This window comes from Ceratina calcarata, unplaced genomic scaffold (genome assembly GCF_001652005.2).
Source record: "Ceratina calcarata isolate Rehan_Ccalc_2016 unplaced genomic scaffold, ASM165200v1 scaffold554.2, whole genome shotgun sequence".
In the NCBI taxonomy this organism is placed as follows: domain Eukaryota; kingdom Metazoa; phylum Arthropoda; class Insecta; order Hymenoptera; family Apidae; genus Ceratina; species Ceratina calcarata.
The window spans coordinates 454,899-471,211 of NW_017176727.1; the positions used below are offsets into that span (position 1 = coordinate 454,899).

General features: G+C 38.5%; 1 protein-coding gene across 11 annotated transcripts in view; it reads left to right on the plus strand.

Annotated features, from left to right (window-relative positions):
• raskol (Ras GTPase-activating protein raskol) overlaps positions 1 to 16,313 on the plus strand; it is a 256,389-nt gene that overhangs the window by 228,717 nt on the left and 11,359 nt on the right. For 10 of the 11 annotated variants that reach the window (XM_026816986.1, XM_026816984.1, XM_018031593.2 and 7 more), the window contains one exon: positions 6,459 to 6,553. In XM_026816986.1, the coding sequence (XP_026672787.1) occupies positions 6,459 to 6,553 (95 nt within the window). Of the gene's footprint in view, positions 1 to 6,458; positions 6,554 to 13,968; positions 14,303 to 16,313 lie in introns of those variants that run through there. The other variant, XM_026816989.1, reaches the window with a different exon arrangement.

Here is a 16,313-nt window from a genome sequence, read left to right on the forward strand (position 1 = left end):
GAAATTCTATTGAAATCGGTGATAATAATAACTTTGATAATTTCAATTGAACTCAGGTAATAGAAATAAAATCTATACTTGCATAATTCTTAAATTACAGACGTTTGTACTTCTTATTACGTTGCAGTGAATGAATGGNTTCTCCTTTTAATTTCATAATGGAATCGCAGTTCTTGTTGGAAGTTAAAAAGCTTTTTAATTTAGCAGTAAAGTTCTTCGTTAGAAAAGATCTTTGAGAATAGATAAAAAATAACTAGAAATTGCTGGTACTTATGTAGAAATTTTCATTTAAGTTTGCATTTGCGAAAATGATGTGAGAATTTAATATAGGTGAGAAATTCGTGTCGCGTTCAATTTTTTGAAAGCTGCTCATAAAAAAGTCGGTGGTAAATTAATTTCTTGTCAAAGGGTATAAAAGTATCGGTTTTATTCCGATCGTGCTAAGCTGCATTGGAGGTAGTTGGTGCTTACGCGTTTTACTATCTAGCTTTAGAATTGCGGAATCACCTACTTAGAGATTACTCAGCCTCTTGAAATGCTGTGGTAATCGATAACACTTGAGTCAACCTAATACAGTTTGAAATTCTATTGAAATCGGTGATAATAATAACTTTGATAATTTCAATTGAACTCAGGTAATAGAAATAAAATCTATACTTGCATAATTCTTAAATTACAGACGTTTGTACTTCTTATTACGTTGCAGTGAATGAATGGATTCATGTGGTTTCTTACAGACCAAATTTAGGTATTACTTCTACGATCAAATAGTAAAGTAAAACAGTACATCTTTAATTAATTAAGAAATAAAACAATGTGATGTTAAAGTAGAGAAGAATACAAATTTTGATTGCGCTAATGATTAGAACAACAAGTTAACTGATTGAGAAAACAGGTTTTCCTTTAGACAACGAAAGTTCGATTCTTGTTCTCGCGTAGCTTAAAGCCAGTGGCGGGAAAGGGCGTCAGGCTCGTAAATTCGCGACCGCTTCTTGTCACGGCCGGCCAGCGAGTTTTGCATCGCGATCTTATCAGATTGTGCACGATCGGCATCCCATGGATCCCGTCTGCGATTGCGTCCATGTACTTGAACACCCTCCGGAGGATCTTTGTCGGCTGAGATTTTACAATATCGCTGCACCGTATTTTGTACTTTGGATTTTGCATTGGAATAAGAAAGGCGCCATGAAACAGTCAACTCTGACAAATTAACGAATTACAATTGCATTTGTGTTAAGAGTGAGAAATTGCGTTTTCTTACATATGAACAGTGAATTGAATGATTTAATGAAGCTGTAATTTTAAGTAAATTTATATTAATTCTAAAATGAAATTAATGTCATGTAATTCAAGTTCGATGATATTGATCTTTACCTCATAAATAATCCGATACTGAGAAATTAATCTTTACATTATTAAAAAAAAAATTCTAAACAGTTGCGTTACGAAACCAGATACAATACTTATTCGATAATGATCTAACGTAAGTTTAATCACAGATTTGTCGTTACACTCGTAACGGTTAAAAACCGAGTCATTAAAGAGAGTTTGAATACCAGGCGTAGATATTCCATCTCGTTGGGTGGTCCGTTGAGCCGGACCGTTCATGAATGATTTAACGAGGGCCTCTCCCCAACCGAAAATCCAATCCAATCCAATCCAATCGTCATCATCGGTAGCAGTTACAAACTACTGCGCCGCGCGTTGCGTCACGCGACGGAATGCGAGAGGTCGACCTTGCAGTTGTGAATCGCACAATCGCGCATTGTGAACCGTTGAATAGTCTTCTTCGCGATTCCATCGCGTGGCTCCGAGATTCTCGTTGATTGCCAGAACCGACCGTGACGAAGTTTTCATATCGGATCACCTTAGAACCAGTTAAGTTCGCTGTTCTGTTCAGTTTGTAAATTTTGAGGGTAAAGCATTCTTAGTAGTTGTAGTTGTCAGATATAAAAAGGGTCCTACGCAATTTCCTTCTAACTCCACTTGTTAAGAAGTATTTGACGCTGGACGAGGTAACTAATCGATTGAAAAATGTAATGTCGAAGAAAATTGTATACGACCTTTTTTGCACATAACAGCAGTATCCAGAACTTTTATTTGAAGCATTTTTCGAAACACAATTCCATTGACAACATAAGATACGTATACAATCATTGTGATATCACTCGTCTCGGATAAAATTAACTTTGTTCTCCAGCGAAGATATTACACTAATATCAGAAGTTCTCATGTTCTGCAATCGACTTACAAATCTTTTTGAAACAAATGTATGAAATTGTTCAGAGGAGAAGCATATTTCAAATAGTAACCATTAACTCTTTCAATTTCACCCTGTGAGCCAATATATCGTTTTCCAAATAGAAAAACTTTGACAATAGCTAACTACCTTCAAAAAAAGGAGTTCACTCATTTCACTAGTGAAGACGTATCAATTCGCTGTGGCAGCAGCCGTTTCGGTTTGATAAAAAGTCTGCGATTGTTACCCGAATCGTTCCCGCCTCTTCAATGGGTCGCCGACAATCGCACCCTCTCTCAATTCATTGCGCCCCGGGTAAGGATCGATCGATCCCGGCTAGAACCGTGATCCGGGATCGACGACCGATCGAGAAAAAGGTTTCGCGTGCTCCGATTCATTAAATAATGACTCCGTCCCTTAGTTTAAACGAGTTTCGTTGCACGCGGGGTATGTTTTTCTTCTGGTTCTTGTTTCGTTCGTTTCAATTTCAATTGATCTTTCGTCGGTACCAGGGAGCTTTGTGCCCTCTCGAATCGCCGCTCTGTGCTGCACAAAAGATGCGTTTCTCGCGCCGCACGGGGTCCAAGTCTGCAGCTGCAATCGGAAAAAGGGGTACGATGCTCACATACCCATTCGCGCTCCACTTTCTTTGAGGGTGTATCTGACATTTCTCACTGATATTAAGTCTGACATTAATCAAATTATTAAGTACTTGCCAATTAAAATACGTGTAAACAAATGATTGACTTATATTATGGAAATAAAATCAGTTGTTAATTTTTCTGGCTCTCCCATTTATGGAAGAATAAAAATGTCCTTGATTAATCACATTAAGTTATAAAATTCCTTAAATATGTGCACAATTATTAAACGTGTCAAGTATACAATAATGTACAACAGTTGTACTATGGGACATTCTTAAAGCGCAACTTTTACGAAGAAACATTCGTCTCGTCCTCTCTTCTTGTTAAAATAAAAAGAAGCCGTCTCCCTTTTGTGCACTGTTTCTTTGTCGAACAGCATTGAATTTGTGTCACGGGTCGTCGGCGAAGAAAGCGTCCATTCACCCACGACACGTGCGTCGTCGTCTTTCTCGACATCGTACGGGGACCAGTATTCTCTTCCCTTTTCATGCGCATGTAACTGGATTTTCGAGATGCGACCACCGTTGATTTTTTTTCACCGGAAGGTGTCACGCGATTTTTCACTAAAGGCCTAAAGTAGCAGCTGTCGCTTTAGCAACACGCGTCCGTTTAAATTTTAATTAAAACAGTCTCTGTCTTAATAATAATCGACGTACGAATCAGATAATCCTAATTCTTCTGCAGTGATTCTTCTCTACTTCTGTATAGTCTTTGAATTACAGTGTCATTATTTTCGTTTGGAAGCAGTTTATCGTTGGTTTCTAGCTTTCAAGAGCGAAATTCGCATGAGAATTTTATGATTTGTAATAAAGGCGAACGCGAAGGTACGAGAATAGAATTATTAACGCTGGGCTATAAATTAACTTCGGGACCGGTTAACAAACGAGCAGTAGGCGGCGGTACATGCGATAAATGTCGCGAGGTGAAGCTTAACGGGTCGTAAAGCATCGGGATTGGGCGTTAATTTCGTCGAGTGGGCTTACATCTTACTCTTCACGGTGATAAGTATGATAGGCTCCAGGGAGATAAGTGTTCTCCCATGCACAGGTGTTAAACGTCACATAGCATCGTGTAACATTATACTATCATCACAGGATTACAATATCATATAATATGTCATTGTAATACAGAGTATTCCAGTATTGATGGTACATCCAACTCATTGTATTTTGGCCGGAAATAAATACAAATACGCATCGCTAATAATGGACCACGGCTGGCGATTCTAAAATACGAAAACCTGTGAACGTTGCTTTCGGTCATACTCGGTAAAACTACCGAATCGATCAAAGCTTCATTGTGGTTTTAAAAATTCTTAGTATGCAGTTAGCGATGTGTCGGTAGTGATGGGTCACAATACGATGAGTTCAATGTACAATGGAAAGGATGATTCTGCATGAGAAAATAAGCCGAAGCATACGTTTAAGTAGCAGTAGTCAAAAGTTAAAGCGAAATAAAAAGAGAAGTAAGCAATTTTTGAAAGTTGATGCCCAATTAACGAAACTGGTTCTTAGATAAAAGGTTATCGACATGAGCGGAAGCCAGATCCAATCTCGTCGTATCATATTTTCTGTCAAAATAAGCAACCTCATGTTGGCAGCTGCAGTATAGCCAATCAAAATATATACATGCATCTGGTACATGTACACTGGTGGATTTTAATGCATCGGATCTTCGCATTATTATCGTTCTATTTGTCTTATTGAATATTTAAAACACATTTAAACGAATACAAATTGGAGTACTGTATTGAAAGTGTACTCTACAAGGCTTGTATTTAATACTACATATTCAATATAATCAAAATTTTTCGCTTTAATTTATTCGAAGAAAGAAGAGTATTATAACTCAACAGACTCCTATAATCGTAGATACTGTTGTGTACTGTTAAGTTTCAATTTCCAATTAGACAAGATATTTCCCTTAAAGCGAAGACAACGCACATTGTCATATAGATTTAGATGGAAGTTTGTAAGCAAGGGGGAGCAATTAATTTCAAATGAAATTCAGCAAGCATGCCCTTGCAAGCAGAGGTAAAGATTGTTAGTCGCAAGAAACGAACGAATTCTCGTTGTCCCGAAGGCTGAAGGGGCTCAGGTAACTCGAGACTCTTGTGCCAGGAGGAGCGTCCAAACCGCTGACCGTAAACAGAGAGCAAAGGTCCCGGGGTCCCGCGGCCCCTTACAAGGGCGTTAATTATGGGGCTGTTCTCGTTTCTTAATCCCCCTCGCCTCTGTGCTCAATTTCCGTTGCGAGCAGCTTGCTAGAAGAAGAAGGACGAGGCTGAGTTAAGCACCAGCAGCAGCATGGAGTACTTAACTCGGATTAAATGGAAGAAATCATGCTAAGAATGTATACACTGGAGCGACTTTTAAATCACTCGGCCAATGCGAACCTGCATGTTTAAAACGTTTAACGTTTGGCACTTATTGTTCGACCTGCGGTTTTGGGGTTCACCTCGACGGATTTAAAGCTCATAGGGAGAAATAATTGAGAAGCGAAATCGATTTGAAACGCTTATTGCTTGATAGCTACATCATTAAATCAATTCATACTTAGAATGTATTCTTTTCGAATGCATGACAGGAGGTATGGAAATATTAATATACGTAGAATAGGAAGATAAGATATAATAAATTAGTCGTCATCTTTATAAGGGGTTGACGCACTTGTAAATCAGCCGGTCAGGCTTTCAAAATAGCGTTTCTCGTATTCAAAAACGAGGAAGGGAATGCGGAGGCAGTTCGTGAACGCGATTAAAAGAGGTACTTCCGTTTCGAATAGACATCGGTGCTCGCATGCCACGAACTCGGTCATGGCATAGTCGGAGCAATGCATGGAGCTTCGTAATTTCAAGAACGACGATGACGACGAGCCATTGTGCGGTGTCTCGCTGGGGACCCATTCACGGGGCCCCCGTAATGGCAGCGTTCCATCGAAAACACGATGAAAACCGTACCACAATGACCGCTTCTGAGAGAGATTGTGTGCATAGTGTAGCACAGGTAGCCGCACGGTTTCCGTGAACAGAGGAATATCGATTGTTACCATTCACGAACTTGTTACTTGATACCTGCTGTTACCTTTCACTGTATCAAGTACAATAATCGCTGATTACATTATAAAAGAAGTTTGCTAACAGTCTACCAATTTTCAAAATGCTACGTATTACAATTCATTTATACTTGACTATTATGGGAACTGTAGCAATGCAACAATAGCAGACCTGTATGTAGCATTTATATTTACACTTGTTTCGAGATAATTATCGATATGATGATTATAATTATATTCGATCATGCTTCATAATTTTAAACATAGCATAGTAGATGTTATAAAATCTTAGAATAAAATAAATTGATATCTGTAGTAGACGAGATAGATTAAATATTCTAATGAATATATAATGAGCGTTCCAAAGTAAATTGTGTTTAATAGAATTTCGATGCACCCTCGTTGGCAACGAATTTCTATTTGAAAATAAAGTATGATAATTAACAGGTAACGGCCGTTTGGCCGGAAACGGACGAATTACCCTGTCGCTAAATTGCAAATGTTGCTTTTCTCTGTTTCAGACACGTCCTACGAGAAGGCTTGTCGAAGGGGTAGCGCGCCGGCCACCCCTGTCCTCGGAGCACGACCCCTGGACGTCACCCCCAACAGAATCGTCGTAAGTAGACCTATAATTTTCATCCACTGTAATTTGATAACGCGGTCTCCAATTCACCTTTTGTCCCACTTGAAAACATATGGAACAATAATTTTTTTCTAACTTTAATTGGTGTTATTTCAAGTATGATTTATGACAAGAAATTCACCCTCTTCTGTCTGAATTTATTCCTTTTTATGCATCAAGTTGTATGGCGAAGGGACAAAGTGTAACATTAAGATGCATAGAAAAATTAAACAATGAATATTAGATATTTATTTATGAATAATTACCGATGTGTTATATGAACTTTATTAAATGATATCAAAGACTAACGGTTATCAGGTATTGGATATCTGTTTTTGTATGCAACATATGGGATGAAGAACTTAAACATTTCTGTTTATTGGATGCAAGGAATGTTTGTCGAGCCGTTAATTGGCTAAATATTTCAGCGAATTATTTTATCGAAACCCGCGACGTCTAACAATTAACAGCTAAACCTTCCTAACGTTCCATCGTTGTCTGACATTCTAAGATCTCTCGATATGCTATCTTCCACGGTACCTAGATTCTTATCACGGGCGAATGCTTTCAACGAATCTGTCAATGCTGCGCCAAACTGCATTAGACTTACAGATGAAGTCCCGAATCGGGGCTCCAAGTTGATTTTATTTCTTTCAGCTCCTATCAGACTTTAAACATGTCTGAGTTTTCGAACAAGTAGAATGAAATATGTAATAAAGTGCTGCGAATATTAAATTAGTAAGAAGAATATAATATTAACAATTTTCTTTATAAATGCTTCAGTCTTTTACCAAAATTCGTAAAATGCTTATTATATATGCGTATTTTCATGTATATAAGAAATGATCAATCTCTAAGGATAAAAATGATGATCAATGCGATTTATTCTCAGAGCTTACAATACGTTGCTTCCGGTTAATACTGCGCGACGTTGGGTTGTTTCGTTTTCAAGGCACGAGGGTCGAGAATCGCGTTTCCCGATCACGTAGCCTTCGATCTTTCGAATCTTTCCACCGTCCAGTCTTTTCCTTTTATTCCTACAAACAAGCTACTTCTCGAACATCACGTTCATTGTGTTTCCTCAACACAATCTTCCTAGTACTCGGTGCACAGTTCTCGCTGTTGCTATGTATAAACGTGCGATTCGATTACAAACTATAAAACTACTATTAGAGTCGACGTCATTACGTTTGATCAAATTTCTTTTCGGTTAAAATCAGTTTAACATTTAATTCTAGCTTTGCTCAATCGAAGTTTCTTTTTAATAATATAAGTCAAATACAGAAAATATTTTGTAGGAGAATAACGTTTAACCAAAAGTTTAAAATCGTTTCGTTTAGTACTTATTTTGTGATGTAATATTCTAATACAAGTCAGTTCCGTTTTTAATAAAATCGAGTACAGGATACTTGCATAAAATATGAAAAGCTTCCAGAATTACTCGGAACGGTTGAGTCTCCCTCGAAAATCGATAGATGACACGGTATATAACGTTTAGAGTCGAGCGACATGTCGCAATTTCGCTCCTTTCCTCGTTTCACCGAGAAAAAGCCGGGCTACTCTTTTCTCGGCGTCACCTTTGCCCTTCGCTTCAATTTTCAATGCGTAAACCGACCCTGGATAGTCTCCCTCGCACCAAGAGAGATTCATAAGGCGGACATGAGCGACGACGCCTGTATGGAAAATATCGATCCGGTGTCGTCTTGGCGCAGGTGTTCTCAAATCTCACGCGCTAGATCGCTTTTCCTGGACCCATCGCAATAAGTATAGCGTAAGTAGTAGACGTCGGCTCCCAGGTGTCGCGTCTATTTAACATTAAACTCGCTCCCTCGACGCTGCACGATAGCAGGGTAAACAATAAGCGATGGAACGTGTAAAATTACTGCCAGGACTCGGTTGCCGTGTACCAGGCTGGGGTATTAACTTCCTAGGATGAAAGAGGAGGTTTAGGTAGCCTGTAGGTATCCGGTTGTTGCCTATAAAATGTGAATCTCAATGTTGTTCTATGCTTAAGTAAAAGTCAAACTGATTAACTAAAAACTTCCATTTATTAGATTAAACCGTATAAGGAATATGCAAATATTAAAGCGTTTGAAAATAATATCTTCGGGAGAAAAATAGATTATGATTTGGGTAATAATGTGAGTTTTATATGAGTTCGAAGCTTAACACACGAGTATAATAAATTAGATCACTTTGAGATATAATAAATGATAAAATTAAATTAAACTGGCGATCAGGTAAGGTGTGGGTAGTTTCCAATGCGTCCAGTTACTCGTGTAACAGTTTTGTTCTACCGTCGCGTCACGTAGATCGATAAAAACAACCCGGTAAAACTACAAGTTTGTTCAGGAATTCCTGTTTGCCTGCCGTGAATCATGATTGTTACTTCGTAACAGTTGCGTACGATTGTCCACTGTTGCCATCGTGTTGCCATAGTTTATTTATAATTCTATAGAATCCGGTTACGATGAATTTAATTAACAATTACATGAAGAAGTAGAACAGAACCATGTGTACCTTACACGATGTAAAAATTGTTTTGTACTGATATGAATTTTTGCCTGATAATATTTAATTCCGAATGATATGATATGCGTCTATGTAGATTATAGAATTATGTATTCTCCTTCTCGTTACATACCGATTTTCTAACGTGAAGCGGCAGCGAGTATTAAGCTTTATTTTCGATTGAGAATTTCTGCAGAGGAGGAGTGGAAGCGCGCGAATAATAAAGATACGAATCTTCGGATGTAACGTGAGCGAAGAAGGAACGCGACTCCTCGAACACGGCGATACGTTTGCCATTTAATTACTCGCCGTTTACGAGTTATTAACTACTAAAAAATTCTTTAATTACGACCTTGCAAAGAGACGGTAATAAAATCGATGACAAGAAAAGGAAATTGTCTCCGTGGTTGTTTCACCAACTTTACAGTTTTGTATGAAAGAATTAATTTGGAATGACAAACATATAATACTTTTTACAAATTGTGTGCGAATGCTATCCAGCGAAATCATTTTCTATTTTTTTTATAAATTATTCTAATCAAAGATAACAAACCGTAACTTTATTTTGCATAATGTCTTACTACATAAAGATACATTTACTAAAAGGAATTACTGGTAGAAGAGTAGGAAGGTAATGTTGTTAGGAAGAGAGCGGGGGTAGTCAAAGTGGAAGACACTTTTGCTCCTCGTCGTTAGTCAACACCCCTCGACGAGGGTTCAGCGAGGAAAAGAAAGAGAAGAAGCAAACTGGTTTTTCGGTGCACTGACGATATACATCGATCCGGTTAGAAGTTGTCTCGTTAGGAATTGTTTACGAAATCTTTCCCCTTTGCGTTTAAAGAGTAAGCTGCAGTATAAAATAAAGCATGACTTCAGCGATTTAGCGAGATAGCAGAAGTTTCGCCTGGTAAGAAATTGTGTCTTGCTTTCAATAAGAAGTTACCAATAATACCCCCCGGTCTCGGCTAGTTTGCGAATTTGCGTTATTGAATTTCTTTGTACGTTCCGCGATTAAACGACCACTTCGGAGGGGTTTCGTTTTAGTCCCTCTTTTTTCTTGTTTTTTAAATGCGAAGTGGTACATATGTATGTAGTAGGTAGTCGAGGATTTAAAGAGGAGCAATTTAACGACTGGAGAACGCGCGGCGTACGCTGGTAAATGGATTTTGTTTTTGCCGGCTACTTTTTCCTCGAGATCTTTGTCGCCCCGTTAAACGTCCGTGTATTCAATTGCAAATTTCAATTTCGAAATTCGTGATACGAACTATTTGTATCGAAAGCAATACTTCCAACTAATCTGAATTTACATCAATGTGAATACAGATAATAATTAAACGATCTCTAACATTTTTAAATTTGATACTGAAGCATGAATCATCAAAAATTTCTATTTAAATCATTTCAACTCTCCTATTTGGTAAGTGTGAGTGAAAAAACGCATTATCAGTGTGACATAAAAATTTGATAAGACCGTAATAAATTCATATACTATCGCAGAAAACGTGAACGTGGCGTGAAAGTGTAGTTACACATTTCCTCGTCCATGAGGAACATTCGTCACGAGCGCATCGCAGCTGGCATGGTTTGAGAACCCCTCGAAGACGTTTTTGTCCTTCTTAACGGTGGCGGACAGACGAGAGGGGCTCGGGGAGACCAAGACCGAGGGGTGATCCGTTTCGCCTCACCTGAATGTGCAGGGGCAGGGTTTTTGGTCTCGGTGCACAAAGGTGCGCGCCCCAAGGATCCCTTGACTTCGGCCTACCCGGATGAGCAACATCTGCGCCATCCAGTCGACGCCGAGATTTTGCCGCGAAATCTTCGCGCTCTTGCCTCGTCGAAACTTAAATCAGATGACGTGAACACTGTGTACTTTAAGAAACGTTTAAACAAAAATCATGAAAGTATTCCTGAAAATACTTCATTACAACATTAAAAATATTTAAGTGCATTGTTGATTAAGTTTAGTGTGTTCTAACAGAATAACTGTTCATCGAAAGATTTGTTTAATCAAATAAATTCTATATAATATTTACTTTTAGTATGACGTGCAACTATGAAAAAAATGATATAAAATATTCTATTACAAAGTTTATTAGACATTCTTCAAAATATTTCTCAAGTATCGATACGAGTTGAAGATTTGCAAAGCCTGTTAAGAAACAGGACTAATTAAAGCATGTTTTTGGAGGAAACAAGCATGAAGACGATCGATCTTGGACAAGATATAGCATAAGGGATTTTGAAACTGGAAAGAGATTTGGTAAAAGGGGAACAATTTCGCGCTAGACGAATGACGTGCAATAATTTATCGACGGACAGTAGCCGGTAAATAAGGGAGACGATTCGTGGCCAAATAAAGGAACATCAAAGAGGAGGCGAGAGAGGCGGACTGCCTCCTCTTCGAGGGTCGACGGCCTCTCGCGATCGACGAAAAGCGACGAGAGCGAAACGGCTTGCTGAAAATATCTTCACGTTTTCGCCGCCTGGCGACTCCTTCGTAGCCGTCTGCGAGACACGCGTGTGTCCAGAACCAGAGAGAGATTCAATTCTGATGTAAGTGCCACTATTCCTACTGACAAGTTTTGTGCGGTTCACCGTAGCCAACAGTGGATTGAATATTCAAGTTCAGGCGTGAAGTTCAAAGAGGAAGTGCAAAAATGGAAGGTACTGATGATTCCTTAAGATGATGCTTGTTGTAATCACATGTAATTTGATGAAGTGATATTTGATTTATTATTGGAACTTTTTCGGAATGCAAATGTATACGGGAAGAGTACATGCATACTCTGTAGTCAAAAAAATTTTATGAATGATGAAGACGATCCGTCAGTCGAGAACTTTTCATGAATCGCAGTTGCAAGTATTTCGTGATAAATACAACCGTTAATAACACGTCATACTGACCGCATATATTAAATAAATCACGTTGCAACGACTATCACGTATCAATCAAATTTCAATTAAAACCAAACGATTTATGTATTCAAAATTTTTCAACACTCGGGCAATCTTTACTTATGCGAAGACATAATTGTCCCGGATCGTTTGAAGAGCCTGGCCGATTTAAATCCCTCGGACAAGCTAAAGTCTGAAGAACAGCTACCTGGGTCTCGTTTTTGGATACCACGGACAGATACCTGAGAGCCCCCGGGCTGGAATCCCTGGCTCGTGCTTCCGCGTTTGAATAGAAATCACCGAGAGGCCATTGTGTCGGCTACAAAACTCGGACGATTCCGATGGTTAGTCGAAGGGAAACCGAAACGAACGCGGGAATCGTGAGTCGTTCGAGGAACTTCGACGAGTACAGTCTTATTCCTTCCTCCACTTTTATCGTTCCTCTGATTAAACAATTCTAACTTCAAGAAGAAAATAAAATTAATTCATAAATCTTGCACTAATAAATAAATCTTGCATTTTTTAAATCTGTAAAAAGGGGATTCCACTGTTTTAGTGCATTGATAATACTTTTGGTGTGTTTACGTTTTCCATTTGATAAAAGGTGCTTGCTTAAACCAGTAGCAATTGTAATTAATGGACCAGGAATGTGATGGGACGAAAAGAAGATTTATGAACGTCTCCCGTGAAAGTTTATAAGTATGTAGCGTGATAACGTTTGGTGACTCGGTCGCTTGATTAATTGACGCATTCCGTACGTTCAAGTGATGATTTATGAAAATTAGCACCGATGTTTGATAAACTTTTGACTTCGACAAAAGTCAGTTCCATTCGTCGGGCGTAATTAATAACACATCGTCCGTTAAATAATAATAAATAACATGTGATTCGTTCACAATTATCTAATCAATTACACATTCAGTCAATTGAATTAACATTTTAATAAAACATAAAGAAGACGATTTCCACCTATTTGCTATACACTCATAGTGGGGTCTAATAAAACTGATCAATGCGGCTGATCTAGATAAAAAGGACGGTCAACGTGATTTAGAGCAGGTCTTTCTAATCGCACTGTCAATAATTCGCGATCGATTCCGTGTTCAGAGACAAGGATTTGAGGGAACGTTCCCACCGTTCGGGATTGTTACTCGAAACCTCGGCCAGTGTTCTCCCGACCAACGAAACCGGTGACGCAGTCGGATTACGCTACATCCTGACATTGGACGGGCTTATCAGTATCGCACGTGCACGATAACACTTCATTTCTCCTCTCGGTGTTGTTGTGGCGCGCATTTCACTGGCACCTAACGGTTGTGACTGTTTCACTCGCAATCTCTCGTAGTAGAGTTGTTCCCGTGGCGAAGACAATAGAAAATAATAGTGCAATCGAAGAACGCAGTGTAGAATCTACAGAAAAATAATCAAAAGTGAGAATGAAGCGTGAACTATGACGAGTTAATTATAAGAGAATATTTACTAACGATCTTGCATTGTTATAAATAATAATGAGACAAGATTGATAATATTGTGGAGCGAAGATAAAAACTGACGATCAAGTGCAAGTTGTTTCAGAAATTGGAACAAAAATAAGCAGAAAACGAGGTGAAACCGTGCAGAAACGGCGAGTCACGGTGAAAACAGGCTGAGAAAGAGGACCGCGTGTCAGTGTCTGTAATATCGGCGAACATCTCTTGAGGAGAAATCGGTTCTCTCTCGTCGAGTGACTTGCATCACACGGAATCGTGACTGATAAGTGCAAAGTGCCAGCGTTCGAAAGAAATGAAGTATTGATCACCTTTTTCATCGTCCAACTATACTGCAGACGTTAAATGCACCGCAAATAGAACATTATCGATGAGTCAGTCGCGAAATAACGAGTTTGCAATAAATACGACTGCTAGATTATCTGGAGACAATCGTTGGTGTTATAAATATTGACAAAAATTACATATCATAGACNATCAAGCACTAAAAATTATAATTGAAAATTGTTAAATGTTAATATAAATCAAAAGCTCAGGAATTCTGCATATCTTGACTTTCGCAAAAAAATTAGTTCTGAAAAGTAGACTTTAAAGAAAGTCATCAGCGAGGAAGCAAAAATGATTTTGGAAGCGTGCCCTGATTTTGTACCGTCAAGGTGGGTCAGGTCAAAGAGACCAGAGTGAGGGTTCTTCTTTCCTGGTGGTGGAATCCACTTTGGAACATCTGCTGTTGTTTCTCACGCGCGCAACCACGGTTCACATGACCAGGAGAAAAATGTGCGTGAAACCGATGGAGGAGAGCGAGGATGACAGGGTTGTCAGCATGATCGTCAACTACTTCACCGCCAGGGTAAATATAGGCTTCAACGGATGACCGGGTTTCATGCATACGTTATTAAGGGGCGTTTGTTGCGTTTGTCGTTTAGGCGAAAAATTAACAAAATCTGCGAACATCATTCTATGTTCAAATGACAAAGTATATTCGTAGTAAAAATTGAAATACATTTGAAGGAGCGATCTTAACAAGGGGAAGGAGGATTAAGATGTACATACTATTTCATTTGAATTAATTATTCTATTATTAAGGACTGGAATACTATTCTACTCCTGATATCTTGAATGTCTAAATTCACCGTTAAGCTAACAGATAAAATTATAACATTCCTTTCTCCTAACTTTCTAGTAAAGTATTCATTTCCTTTTGCATAATCCTTTTTTTCTTATTCCTATCAGATCATTAGCATCTTTTCTCTGCCTCACACGTTCCAATTTATATCCGAAGATAATGGCTCGATTATATGTTTCATTAAATACCACGTTCAGAGATGTAATGGTTTCTGTTTGCGGTTTAGATGTAATTTTCGGTCTTAGGGACCGGATTGGTACATTATTGATACATGGGCTAATGTCTCCCGGTATCGAGAACCACGAGGTGGAATACCTTTCACTTGAGCAATGTCACGAGAGATTCTCGATATCTTCCGGAGAGTCAGTCGATGATTTTCACTCGTCGTACAGACAACTTTTGTTAACCAAACAGTCTCATCGCTGTTTTACAATTATTATTCCGAAATTGAATTAAATTAAAAATTGTGCCAATTCTTCTGTTAAGATTTGTAATCAATTTGTTCGTTCGTGAAAAATTCTATCGACAATTTGTGTTACCATTTCCAAGTTGAAATTGTGTATTCAGAAAGTGTTTGAACAAGTAAAAGGGGATGCAAACTGTTGTCGTCGCATCCGAACTTGTATTTCCTTTGGGATAAAGTTTCCCAAGTCGGTCGCGTGAAGCGTGAATTCAGGGAACTCGACTTCGAAGAGTACAGGTACATGTACATAGATATACGCGAGGGGGAAATTTTACTCGGTTCAGGAAGAAAAATGCAACGGAAAATTTGCAACGAAATAGCCACCCTCTGGGTGCAAATGAAGTTTCTCACGTTTTAAACGAAGTATGTGAGTAAACGAAGTATTAGAGTATCTTGCAATGGACAACATTAAATTCTCACCCTAAACATATAAAACAAATGACAACACAGTAACATGCACTATCATAGTAAGTAGGGTTTTGAGTGAACATCGATTCTCAAATATCATAAACCACAATTGTTGAACATCTGTGCGTCACATTTATCTATAAGCTAACCCTCTAATGCTTCGTCTGTTTCGCGTTAGCTTTCAAAAGTCGTAAAGCAGTTCCCAGAAGAGAAATAATAAAATTCTTTACAATGGTCATTGAACGAGGCACGTGTATGAAATAAATAGTTTTGCTTAACGACTTCAGTGTGTCCGTACAGAGATGCCAATTAGAACGGACACGAAAACGAATAAATAAATAATACGGCAGGATTTAGAAAATAAAAATGTAGATATTACTTTTTGTGTTCTAAACTTTCTAACAAGATGCATTTCATCAGCAAAGGGAACATATTGAACAGTTATATCATACATCAAAGTTGGAGTCGCGTTGCACCATAGACGGTCAATTAATCTTCGCGTAATTAATTTGATACGGAGAGAATGTTTGCTCGGGACGATCGCGAACACAGAAAAGTTGTTTCAGGAGAATCGTCAATCACGGCCTGACCACCGAATAATGAGAAATTGATTCGACGAGCCATTTCCAAGAAGTTGGCTTGTTAAAGGGAAATTAGTGGGACACAAAAGTATGCTTAAGACGGAATATTGGAGGGTCAAACATAAACGACGTCGGCACACATGTTTGAGATATTACAGAGGAATTCCATATATCATTTTCCACAATAATTTCTCTCTGTCTTTTTCGTTTATTTTACTACAGAAATAAAGTGATTAGATCACTACAATTTAAATCTAACGTTGCTATATCATCTACTTGCATT